At 35.9% G+C, this 14153-nt stretch overlaps 1 protein-coding gene across 5 annotated transcripts in view; it reads left to right on the top strand.

The window, feature by feature from the left end:
- LOC134745597 (supervillin-like) overlaps positions 1–14153 on the top strand; it is a 247688-nt gene that overhangs the window by 200672 nt on the left and 32863 nt on the right. For all 5 annotated transcript variants that reach the window (XM_063679671.1, XM_063679673.1, XM_063679672.1 and 2 more), the window contains 2 exons: positions 6426–6497; positions 8863–8974. In XM_063679671.1, the coding sequence (XP_063535741.1) occupies positions 6426–6497; positions 8863–8974 (184 nt within the window). The remainder of the gene's footprint in view (positions 1–6425; positions 6498–8862; positions 8975–14153) is intronic.

The raw sequence follows: 14153 nt of genomic DNA, 5'->3' as shown, positions 1-14153 counted from the left end.
AATGGTACGGAACCCTTCGTGCGCGAGTCCAACTCGCACTTGGCCGGTTTTTTAGCCTTGTTTTTGCAAAGCAGTGTGTAGCTAAACATTATTTAATTGATTCGAGTACCTATATGTTTGATTTTTTCTGCAAAGGGGAAATTTAAGTACTTCAAGCTTTTGTGTTGACTAGACGCCGTCGCTCGGGAGACGCTAGTGTGGGGTGGCCCTTAGAGACTGATCTATGGTATCTGTAATTTGGGTCCCATTCCTAGGCAAATGCTTTCCTTTAGATAGACAGATATTTTATGATAGTAATAATAATAAAATATATGCGTATATGATTCCGAAATCCGAGACACAAATATACACAACGTACAGCGTACAACACAATATTAAATATTTTGCATATCACAACAAACCTACACTTTTTTAATATCCTATTGTTATTTTTAATATCGCGCCAACACCGCGCATGTATTGTACAGTCAGTCCCGACGCTTGGCGGGCGTTCGAACCCGACGCCCTTTGTTTGCCGACAATGCCGGCGAACTGTACCTACTAGCCGTTCATGTGTAAACTGTGATAGAGATGAGATACCTTTTTGGAATTACATCACGGGGTAAAATTTCGGACATTTCCCTGGTATTTTTGCTGTTGACTGTACACACGAGGTGGTTTTGGTTAAAATCGTATAATACTTATACGCATACGCGTCTTATATCTGAAACGATTTCAACAAATATTCCATTTAGATACATTAATATTGTTTAATTCAACATTATTATTATTTATTATATTCACCTACATCTTTATTATCTCAAATCCTTCCAAATGCAGAACTCATTCAACCAAACTTAAATTAAACGAGCGAGTAATTACGCTTGAATGTTTTTGGTCATTAGCAGCTTAATTCTCGTTGGAGAATTCTGTTTAATTTCATGACATATACATAGCTATTTTCAGGCCTCTTTATAGTATGAATATGCAAGAGCAATAGAGAGGCATATAACGTAATTTCGATTTTCGATGTTCGCAATTTATTTTATTTATTTGATTTTAAGCTTTATTTATCCCTTACAAATTTTACATACATATTGATTCTTAGTTTTCATTTGTTAATAGTACCTATTTCTAGTGTGAGAATATGTCTTACATTAAGTTTTTTTAGAATTATTTTATATTTAATGATCAAGATAAAAAGATAAGCATAATTTTGACATTGATGCAAATTTATAGTGTAATTTTTATCCTGAAATAAATAAATAAATGTAATCTTAATATTTTAGGACGCCGCCGTTTTGTGCGGTGAAAGCCTTCTCCAAATTTTGCCAGTTTTCTCTGTCTTGGGCCACTCTTGGCCAAAGTGCCCCGGCTACTCCTGTGATGTCGTCACTCCATCTCTTCATAGGTCTGCCACGTCTTCTCTTCTTGTATATTGGGCGCCAATGTGTTACAGTTTGTGACCATCTGCCGTCTGTTGCTCTTTGAATATGGCCTGTCCACTTCCATTTTAGCGTCAGTATATGTTTGACTGTATCTTTCGCCTTTGTTATTTTTCTAATACTTGTGCTTCGATTTTCGCAATACGCCGTCAGAATTCGCTAGACTTTTTGTGGACAAGGCGCTCGAGTGTCAAAAAAATGAATTTCTACGTAAGTACACCTTGACAGTCTTGCCACTGAACATTATGCTGCTCTCCACATTTTTACTCACAAAAATCCGCGTCACCGTGTACAGTCATTCGATCTGTTTAGTTTTCAGACCCTTTGTTTACCCCAAACACAGTCTGAATGTACTCAACTTGCCTTGTTAGCTGTGTTTGGAAATCGTTAGTTAAGCGTTCACCCTTATTGCAAGTTTGATGGTTTGCTTGGCAACCCTTATTACGAGTTTGATGGTTTAAATATCTAGTTTGGAGTGAAGAGGATCAAAGATGGTAACTGATTGATTGTTTGATAGTTTAATCAATAAATTGGTAGTTAATAGTTTGAGTCACGGAATGTGTTTGTAACTTTGAGGGAAGGGATCTATTAATGGGATAATGTGGCTCCTCGTAATAGGAAGAGTTCTATACAAAGAAAAACGAGCACATATTGTTACGCCTCTTGCTTTACAAATGGAGGCGATAGTGCACGACGAATAGAAGAACAAGTGCTCACTAGGTTCCGAGAAATCACAGGGGAGCCCCAACCCCTCACCTTCGTTCTAGGAGTGTAGTTCTTACTCCTTCGGCTTGCTAATGCTCGGTACTCCTGGATTTGTGAGGTTTCAAACTGATTTGCAAGGAAGTTCGATCTTTTGAAGTTTTGTCTTACTGCAAATATTCCTTTTAGTTGCTGTTTCCTACAATATCCTACTTTACTTTTAAGCTATGGTGCTGTCGAAGTGGTGCTCCGTTTTAATTACAGCACTTCCTGACAATTATATCCGGTAATGCGAGCAGTGTAATAAAACTTACTACCGAAACATAATACCGCGGGTTGGATTACGATTAATTGCATCCACTTTACTATTGAAATCTCCTATCTGACTTCAGTGCAAAACAAACCAAGTTTAGAGGGAAATAAAGTTGAAATTGGAAAAAGAAGCGATAAACAAATGCGAGGTTGCTCGGTGTAAACAGTGAAGCCGGTAAAAGCTGCGTTTAGCTACAAGGTGGCTTTTTCGCATGTACATTGTGCGATGCATTCAGGCCGAACTATATAGGTTTTCACTGTACAGATGTAGTGAATAATCCTTTACCATCGTATTTTCACGGAAACGCACGAGCGTACGTGTTATGCTATTTCAGTCACTCTCAGTAAAAGTAGCATGACCTATACGAACGTTTCCAAGAAAATACGATGGCAAAGGATTGTTCACTACACCTGTACCTTTTTCCTGGAGTCTCCGAAAGGAGCGAAAGTTGGACGTGTAGTTTTTCGTCTTCAACTTTTCTTTTACTTTTACATTATTTTTAGGGTTCCGTACCCAAAGGGTAAAACCGGGACCCTATTACTAAGACTCCGCTGTCCGTCCGTCTGTCTGTCTGTCTGTGCGGATACCAGGCTGTATCTCATGAACCGTGATAGCTATACACTTGAAATTTTCACAGACGATGTATTTCTGTTGCCGCTATAACAACAAATAATAAAAACAGAATAAAATAAATATTTAAGTGGGGCTCCCATACAACAAACGTGATTTTTTTGCAGTTTTTTTGCGTAATGGTACGAAACGCTTCGTGCACGAGTTCGACTCGCACTTGGCCGGTTTTTTTTCCGTTTGTCAACCTCAAAAACATTGTGATGTGTGAAACTTATTGTGTCGCGACGTGTCTGATCTACTAGAGTATACATGCTTACACCTGCGACCTGCGATCTCACCCCTAACTAGAACGCGACTCGCATGCATCTATTGCGACTGGTAGAGTGCTAGTAGCCCGAACCGCCCGCCCGCCCTACAGTCGCGTCGCGGCCTCCGCTAGACGCGCTCGCTTACAGCCTTCACTGAAATTCTTGAAAGCCTTGCGGATTCTTTGTTGTCGGACTACGTTTGACGGTTCGTATTATTCGTTTTTAAGATAGTGCTTTCTTTAAACAGATACTAAGTACATATTATTTTGTAGTTTAATTAAAAAAAAATAAAAAGCAAGCTTTTTTTAAATAATTCTTAACGTTATTTCTACTAATAATAACTAAAGTAGGTACCTATTACCTATGCATATTGCGTGTTTATTTACCTGAAAATTACTATTAACTTATCTTGTATTGCGAAATATTTTTATTTTGAGGAATGAGTAATACATAACCGATTTGAATATTTGAAAGCAAGTATATTGATAAAATCCTTAAAAAAATTACTGTACGCATCACGTAGCACTTCAAAACGAATTAATTTTCTTTCCAAAAAATAGTATATGATATAGTTAAATATTTTTTTTAGCTTTCAGAACTAATTTAATTAATTACATTGTTGGTAGACAAAATTTAGTTCATCACGTATAAATTGTAATGGGCTTTTCGTTTTGAAGTCTGACTAAACTTTTCTTTGTTCGTAATATTTTATTTTAAGTCAGAAAAGTTAAATTGTTAATTGGTTTCATACTGCATACTCTTATTATAGCGACACAGTGTAATTTTAATTCAAATACACGCTTTAAAATATCGACTTAGGTATATTAGGTATTTGTAAGGTTGTCTGAAAAAGATCTCTCTTTAGCTGTAAGATCGCCTGTTTTTTACATATTATGAGTTTATGTATTTTAGCCATATTAAAATTATAACGAATGTGTTACAAAGGTATTGTAAAAAATTCATTAATATTCATTACTTACTCGAATAAACCACGTGGTATATTTTTATAGCGTGGAATTTTTAAAATCCTTTGGTTATGGCGACTATTTATTAACCGTTTGAGGGAACCAAGTGAATTTTAACAAATGCATTATATAAATATAAATAGGTAACAATTTATATTTATATAGTCGTATAATAAAAATCCTAAATACATAAAATAGGCCATTCAATTTTACATTTCTCAGTTAAAGGGAATAGAGTCGGACCAAGCTAACTACATGGCATTTGCAATGGTAAAGTGTGGAAATGTCATCATAAATGTGAAATTTCAATGTAAATATTACGTTTATACTTAATGACACCCCTTTTTTTTAAGTCGGTGCAAAGTTAGCTTAGACAGACTAGGTATATTTGTTACATGTATTACATTCTCTAATTAATAACATTAACTACATACCTTTTCCTGTATCTATGCCTTAGTCACCACACCACAATAAGTCCAATAACACACATTATTTACCTATTGTTATCCCAACAGGATAATAGACCGTCCTCTTTACTAGCACAATCGTTATCAGAACCGAACGCATTCTAAATGTTCTTCTGTCACTATCTGTCATTCTGTCATTGTCAATACAGTCGCCGGACGACACAGACGACTTCAATTTCCTATTTTATTGGTTTACAATTTAAATCAAATGTTTGAAGTGTTTACAAGTTTAGTGTTTTAGATTTGTTTATTTTGTGGTCAAAATGGAGGTCATGATATCAGTGAGATCTATGGAAGATAGACTTTATAATTTTAAGTCGTTGAAAGAAAAATTTGAGCACTTGAGGTAATTTGGTTGCTGTTTTATTTGTGTTTAAATCTTAGTACAGTCACCATCAGATATATCGGAGCGGCCAAGGTGCTCAAAAATATCTGAACACGCACTCTAACACCTTGACAATAGAGGCGTGTTCAGATATTTGTGAGCACCTTGGCCACTCAGATGTATCTGATGGCGACTGTACCAAAGAACGGTATGTAATTTTCCTGCTACTAAAATTTGCAGTAACCTCATTATTTATGTAAGTTTTGTTCGGTACATTAATATTGACTTGAGTATTTTTTTGAGAACTAAAGCGTATTAGGACTTAAGGGTCCCCGGCAAGCTCGGTTCTCCATACAAACGTAGTTACACTCTCATTTTAAAACAAGTAGCTAGTTTCCTCTGGAACTTTGTACTTACAATAGGATACGGAATATCTATGTCTGTAATTAGTTTATGTAGCATCAGATACCATTGTAAGAAAAATAAAGCGAATTAAAGTTTTTCGTGCGAAACTTGTTTTTGCTCTATTTCATTTGTTTTATAAACTGGAGCTATATAAACTAATTTCCGGTCTAGATATACCTCATGTCATTGTTTGTGCAAAGTTTCATTACAATCCATCACGTAGTTTTAAAATGAGAACGAAACTCCGTTTGTATGGGAAGGTAAATTCGGCCGAGCTCGCCGGGACTCTTAAGTGCACTACTAATAAAGTACATTTAAGTGTGGTTGAGTTGTGTATGTTTAAATATCTGTTTGATTATTGAAGGAATCACTCCTGAAGTGTTATCTATTTATAGGAGTATCTATAACCCGCATCTACATATTTAAACTAGGATACTTCCCAGTCATTCTATGGAACGAATTATTCTTATTAATTATTATAAGCTCTACTTTGTAAAGATTTTCCAGTAGTTTTGTCAAACTGAATTTCAAACAGTACATTGTTATTTTTCTACAATAGTTGAAAAGCTACGAGACTGAGTTGAGAATGGTAGCATTTACATTCAACTTGCTTATATATCAGCTTCAATATCTAATACCGGTGCCCGATAAATAACTTTTCATAACAATATTCCTTTTTATTGAATCATGGACGGATAATACTGGTATATGAGTATTCAGCGGCAGAGTACCCTATCCTGTGTCTCGTACAATCGCGAATTTATGAAGAATTTAGGTATAGAATTTTCCAATTTCAAAAAAACTTCTAAAATAGTATCGACGATTAATAACGCAGACATTGAAGTTGCGTTGGCACGAGTCAATCCCGTGGAATGCTCCTATATGTTATATGTATCATTGTTATGTGTAAACAATAGTTCTTATTGTTATTGTTGTTTGCTTGCAGGCTCGGCGGCGGCGTGCAGCGGAGCGCCACGCACGCCGAGATGCCGCATCGAGGAGGCACCATCGCCGAAAGGTAAATATATAATACATTTTATTTTAACCCTTTAACAGACCAGATTCACCAGATTAAAAAAATACACGATTCAAACCTCATCGCCTCTTTTAAAAATTCCGCATAATAGGTAGGTAAGAAAAAAAAAATACAAAAAAGATGATGTTATAGGGTGGTCGTTTTTGTTATATATTGTCTAAGTATGCCCTATAAAAGGTAGAATTAGTGTAACAAATTCTTTAATTTAAAAAGATCGCACGACTAAATCCTACCTTTCCAGGTGTATAAACATTATTAGTTTAATAAGATACATAACTGTAACAAAACAGTTAAATGCATACCTATATTGCTACGTCGTACGGCAACCGATAGGTAGGTACATAAATTATTACGATCGTTTCCTTACTGTTCCTGTATACCCCGCCGTATCGTCCTATCAGGTCGTTCGCACTAGTTATACCTTGGTCATATAGTGCTCCTTATAATGATAAGATACTTGTATTACTTCACTAGCTTTCGCCCGCAACTTTATATGCGTTGAATGATGATGATGATGATTTATAAAAACTATCCTATGTCCTTTGTCCTTTCCCGGGCCTCAAACTATCCCCATACCAAATTTCATATAATTCGGTTCAGCAGTTCAAGCGTGAAGAGGTAACAGACAGAAATATAATTGTTGGGTACGGCGTAGGTACTCTTTAAGTACTTACGTACCCTATTGTTGGGTATGGGACTCAACAATAGGGTATTTGACTACTAGTCCAATCAGTTTCTTTTTTCAAACTGTCAAAACGATTTTGCTACTATGGAATTTATATGAAACACTAGCATGTGACGTCACAATCAAATCACCTACTCTTTATAGTTTTATACGTGTTTTAAAATAGAAATTGTGTCTAAAAATAACTGCCGTCTACGTTTCTCTATTAATCTTCTGGTGCTTTATTTCATGCATGGTGTAAAATAATTTATTTGAAATACAGTCATTTGCCCTATTTGTATAGAGCAGGGGTCAACAAACTTTTTCGAATAAGAGCCGCAGACATCATTAGTTTTAGGAATGTCAAAGAGCCGCAAATCTTGTTTTCAGTGGTCTAAGTATATGAATATTTTTGTTGGCATGTAGAATGCAGTCGCATTCGTACCTGCCGTTTGCCGAGCTCTCATCTCAAGAAGCGAAAACTTTTAAAATTGGCTACATAACTAAAATTTCATCATACTCATTTAATAAAACTCTGTTTAAAAAACCATCAACATTATTATAGTGTTAATAAAGAGCGAAAATACTTGATAATTGACAACAGAAAATTATTTATTTTATGAATCATGATTCATTCCACCCACATGGTTATTGGGTAAAACCCTTCTATATAAGCGTTAACGAATTACTAAGCTCTATCCTACAATAAAACTCTTTACTTAAACCTCCATTGATAACAAAGCATGGAACTAGAATAGATTACGTTAGAAGTACTAAAACACTTGACTCTTAAATAACTGACCACAGATGAATCTTATGTCTTTGCAATAAGGCTTACGATTTGTCATTACCAGTTTCGACGATGGTACAGTACGTTTGTTAACTTTTAAAATAATTAAGAAAAGTGATTACTAATGAGCTGATAAGAGTGATAAGACCCAGTCGGGTAAAGGTCAGGTAAATGACCTTTTGTTATCTGTAGCAAGATAAAGGATTAAATAACATGTTAGTAACGTGTTAATTATGATACTAAAATTCACAGGTACGGAAGTAATATTTAATTATTATTGTTATTGAATTTTGGAATGTTTTGAGTGCCACATCCACCTAGAAGTGATCTATTGTGGCGACCCTTTAAAGTTCATTACTAATGCCAGAGCCCGGAATTCTCGTAGCATTTTTGAGCTCTCATAGGGACTTCTCGTTTATCGACTTCCGATTATACATATGTATATCGATAAATACAGAATACAATATGTAAAATATGATTACGAGTAGAAGTAAACAACATGCAGTCTTATCGCGAATGAGCGATCTCTTCGAGATTACCTTTGGATACCAACTTTTAGGGAATTATAAATACAAATTAAAATAATAATATTTTATTGTTTCTTATAAATTATAAGACTGCATGTTGTTTACTTCTACTCGTAATCATATTTTACATATTGTATTCTGTATTTATCGATATACATATGTATAAACGAGAAGTCCCTATGACAGCTCAAAAATTCTACGTGAATTCCGGGCTCTGCTATTAGTCCGTTGAATATAGGAATTTCCATATTCTTTGGGCTATAATGTACCTCACAAGGTCTCAATATGTGCTGCCCTATAGCTATACTCCTTTTTGACATTAGTGGTCATGGAAGTAATAGAATAACCATTGTGTTTTGCTTGCAGGCTCGCCGCTCTGCAAGCGGCGGGTGCCAACGACTGGCGCGCAAGAGTATGCCGGCTCAGTCCCGAGAAGGAGGATACCAAGGCCATAGAGCGCGCCAAAAACATGATCAATGTAAGTACTAGCTTATCTATCTTTCAATTTTTTTTTTAAATCACTGTCCAAGTTATATTGTGCTCTTCTACTACACTCGTGCCGTCATGCGGTCTAAGTAAATTGTGTTGTCGTGCAAAATAGGTAACACTTTAAACTCTTAACGTTTTGAACACATATTTAATTATACGAACGGGTCTACCGCGATTAAATTTCATTGTTTTTACCTTAAACAATGAAATTAAATCGCGGTAGAGAGGTATACTTAATTTAATATGATTATGACGTAGTTAAAGGACAAGGATCCATAATCTAAATTTTGACTTAAATGAATGGTTTCTCCTTTTGACAGAAAGTTCCAATTTTAATGATAGATTATTGTTTATTGGATCTTTTTCCCTAAATTAAGTCCTTAAATGGTTTTGAATTTTCTTTTTTTTTATACATATGGAAGAAAATGTTCTAATGAGAACTTATGCACACCTGGGCTAAAATATTATTTGACGTGAACCTTTCTTTACGTACCATCTTCTGCAAATAGCTTGATAATTTAACTAAAAACTTTGGTACCAAAGTGATCGTTATTTTTCAACATCGAAATAAAAGTAGCCCACTCGAATAGAGTGCAGACCTTGCAGATTTACCCCGTTGCTGAGTGCTCCTCGAAAACTATTGTGGCGCGAAGTGCTGTCAGCTTATACCCATATGGCATTTTTCCTACCGTTATACAGAGTCATAAGAGCGATGGTATAAAAGTGTAGATATGTGAAAAAATTTAATTTAAAAAAATGTTCTTGAAAGTTAGCTTTTTAAAAATAGATAAAAAGTGGAAAAATTCACTGTCTCGGGCGACTGGATCACTAGCCGCTCTGCCAACTGAGCTACCGAGACTTCACTCGATGACAGCGAATATTTCCACTGAAGGTATAACTCATATGCGCCTTAGGAGCTTCCTAAGACAGTTTTTTTTCCACTTTTCATTTATTTCTAAGTTTTGTGATATCGTTTGCAAACGTTTCTGCTTAATCATCATCTTCCTCGCGTTATCCCGGCTAGATTTTTTTTGCCACGGCTCATGGGAAGCTGGGGTCCGCTTGGCACTAATACTTGACTTAGAATTGGCGTAGGTTACTTAGTTTTTTACGAAAGCGACTGCCATCTGACCTTCCAACCCAGAGGGTAAACTAGGCCTTGTTGGGATTAGTCCGGTTTCCTCACGATGTTTTCCTTCACCGAAAAGCGACTGGTAAATATCAAATGATATTACATAAGTTCCGAATAACGCAACAAAGTTGCGTTGGGGAAGATTTTTTTTATTATGGGTCTAAAATCTTGTAAGGGTGTAAAAAAGTGAAATGTGGAAATCCATTACATATTTTCTAATGAGATTTAAATTACGCCTAAAAATAACGATTTCTATTTTTTAAGAGAAAATACATCGATACAGGCAAGGTATTTCCGTAACGTAACTCAATTCGGCGCTCAAAATCAATAGCTATTGTCAAGGGCACAGTGTTAGGCGGAGATATCTCTTACTTGTTTCGATGCCACTGAAGGGGGATATATTATTTGTAGATATACATTACCCGATCTAATCCATTGAGAATACATTTAATTAACCACTAAACAGATCCTTCGCTCTCAATTTCACCTATCCGCTTGCCAGCATGTACCTATACTATACTATACTATACTATACTATACTATACTATACTATACTATACTATACTATATATTATCATAGCATCGCAGTCTATTACTTTAGTGATAAGCCAGAGTTTCGCGCAACCCAGCTCAAGAATCATGTAGACATGGATTACCATTTTTCCTTTACCTCAAACAATCCATCAATCCCACGAACAGTGGCACAGTGAGTTTCGGCTCTCCATCTGTTTCCACCGTACCTAATGCAGCATCGCCGCCTGTCACTTTGCGCCCGATGGGAAGTAATAGACAGCCAGAGTTCGAAACTCGAGGAAAGCGTGCGGAAAAGGCTCTATAAAACGAGTAGTGGTGATTTGTTTTGGTGATAGTGAGTCGAATATTAAAATAGCAGCATTTCTGGTATGTTTATCAGGGGTTCACAAACTTTTTCGCGTATAATGATAAATTGATAATCCGTGGGGTACCTTTTACCATTTTGTGGCGCTAAAAATAAAGTTTTCTACCGTTATTAGCATCTTAGGATATGAGTTAAGCGGTCCTATGGACGCGATACCCCTTTCTACAAGCTTATATTTAATTTGCACTGTTAGTATGTATTTGTACCGTTAGCTACGTGTAGATTGTGACATTTTCGCTAAACTCCATAATAGTATTCCGATAACCGTTCTGCGTTAAACGCGTTATCATAATCATAACGTCACTGATAAACCTAACCACACCCCTACCAAGCGATGATCACCCCCCAATAATGATGTCGTGACAAATCTCTTACGAAACTGAGGTCGATTCCTATCTACATCGCGTGACCTGAGTCTTGGTTTTGACACTAAACAACGTTATTTGCTGCTTTCACATCAAAAGTTGGTCTCTTTTCGCTGCGAAGTTGAAAATGTTGCGTGACGATTTGGCCAATTGTTTAAATGTGCGTGTACTAATTTACAACTGAACGAAGTTCTGCCCTTGGCTTTTATTGGTAAAAAATAAGTAAGGTCGGATGACTTGTACCCAATAGAGGGTAACTTAGGCCCATATGAAAACCATGAAAAGAACAATCTAATAAATAACGTAAAAGGTGGACAGTTAGCTTAACTAGATACCTATGTGGTATAATTTCGATGCAATAATAAAACCGATACGACCTTCAAACTTTCAAGAAAAAAGCGTACTTACTCCTTTCTTAAAGGTAGGCAACGCACTTACAACCCCTCTGATGTAGTGGGTGTCCGTGGGCGACGTTATTCGTTAATTGCTCACCATCAGGCGATTCGTCTGCTCTTTTGCCTCCTATATTATAAAAAACCCACACCAAGCATTGGTATCCCAACCAATGGCCAAAGTAAAGCCCTCCAGAGCCATATGTAACCTGACTTAACATCAAAAAATTATAGTTTTTTTTTTAAATAAATAGTGTGACAATAACAAATTATGTTTCCGTAGAATTTATTTATCAATTTAACATTGTGCTTCCTGTTCCGTTTCGCAAGTTGGTAATAATGATAATGGCAAAACTTTGACCCTTGACCTAAAAAGGGCGTATGATAAAAATTTGCTACTAACTCTCGCCTGTTTCGTGGTTAAAATAGTATTTGGTTTAATTTCCACGTCAAAATTTTACAACTCACTAAAATTACGCCTCGTCGTTTTCCGGCAGGGAGTGTTATAATAATTACAACACCACGCCTTTGCCAACTTTAACACGAATACCAAAATCGCGTGAGATACATCCCTATCATGCACGTTTAAATATAATCTGTAATACCATGGTTGCAACGAATAAATGAAATGAAATGAAAAATGAAATAATATTTTTATTTATTTAATTAAGATCGCTGTAGGTACATCAGAGTTGATTAGGTCCAAGGAAAAGTTAATTTTGACAGGTCACGATCCAGTTTCCTACCCCTGGAGCGCGTTAACCTGAATCACCCTTTTGTTTTAGTTCATCCGTCGCCAACCATTAGCGTATTTATTGAAGACTGATTTATTATATTTGCTTTGTAAATCTCGATAAAAGCTTTCGTTTCTCGATCATTTACGGTACGTTTTCAATTAGTCTTCAGAAGTTTGTGAGATAAGTCAAACCAATCAATGTTAAATACTCACTTTGGTCGTTTCATTACTAGCTCAAGTAATAACAAGTGAAGAAAGTGAAAAAATGTGCTTATAGGCGCAAAAGAAGGAAAAAAAAATTTAAGTTTGAAATGTACATTTAAAATTTACATTACATTTTACATTTAAACTTACCATACAATAAAATATGTTTCATGACAAAATTCGCCAAAACATTACGATAACCATAAAACACGAAAAACATCATTTTTCCATCTGTGACATTGTTATATTACGAATCCATTCAAAAGAACTTTGGCTATGTCTACAAGACAAGAAGGTCGCGAATCTAAACTTCTGTATGATTCATAAAACGAATAAGTCTCGCTAGTATTCAAGCATTTATCATAACTACATACACACATTGACATTTGTATATAATAAGTGACGATCATAATATAAATTCGTGTAGATTAAGTTAAAATAATTTATAATGTAATTTAATATTATGAAATAAATAAATCTAAATAACTCCCAAATATAAGTTTGCTCCAAAAGCACCATCCTAAACCAATATCGAAGATTCCCCAGCATTCCGTCTACTACCTGCCCGCAAATTCTCTTTATTGCGATGTCATCGTTACACGAGTCCAGTGGCCGCAATTTTCCACCTACTTTCCTCCCTTATGGGGTAAGTTCGGCCATGTGTGGTTTACGAGGAAAGTGGCCGTGTAGGCTCCAAATTAAGGAATGTTACGATGTGATAAGAGACTTATGGTGCGGTGACATTTTTGTTTTATTTAGGTCCATGGGTCTAATGATGTAGTTTCAGAGCAGTTTTGCGGAGATGTATTAACCGGTTGACAAGAGATGGCGTTGTTGTTTTCTTAAACCACCTGATTTGTGCAATTCGGTCAGAAATATGCCTCAAGCATTGAACTATTATTACTAATGTATAGAACCGGCACAGAGAACCAGTATTTTTCGCCATGAGAGACAACAAACCATAGAAGCGGAGCGTGAATCTCGTGACCATCCATTTTACGGCGCCATGAATTTTACGGCGCTTACGACGTTTTGATCGCGTCGTACAGGTTGCGATTGCGACAATTTCATTGTTTGGGATGGCTGCTCTATAGTAATAATAATTTAATGGCTATACGGGTCAATATTTTTTATTTATTAATTTGTGTTATTTTTTGAAACGCCATTCATTAAAGCTCCTTGTAGACTCTGTAGAAGATACGCCACAAAGGAAGATTTTCTAACGAATTAAATGTTAGTCGGTTACAAGTTGAAAGAAAAACTCGTGTGATTACAGGTAGTATTTTGATGGCCTGTACCAACTTTTCGGGTCACTTCTTTCCAATCCAAGTTTACCCTATATTCAAAAGTACGAATGACCTCTCAAACTTCCACCTGGTAACTAAAGGGCAGAATGTTAATGTCACGTTCAGGGCTGCCTTGTCAGCCAACATTCCACTTG

This window comes from Cydia strobilella, chromosome 11 (assembly GCF_947568885.1).
Source record: "Cydia strobilella chromosome 11, ilCydStro3.1, whole genome shotgun sequence".
In the NCBI taxonomy this organism is placed as follows: domain Eukaryota; kingdom Metazoa; phylum Arthropoda; class Insecta; order Lepidoptera; family Tortricidae; genus Cydia; species Cydia strobilella.
Note: the sequence above shows the minus strand (reverse complement) of the source record. Positions and strands in the feature narration are given on the sequence as shown.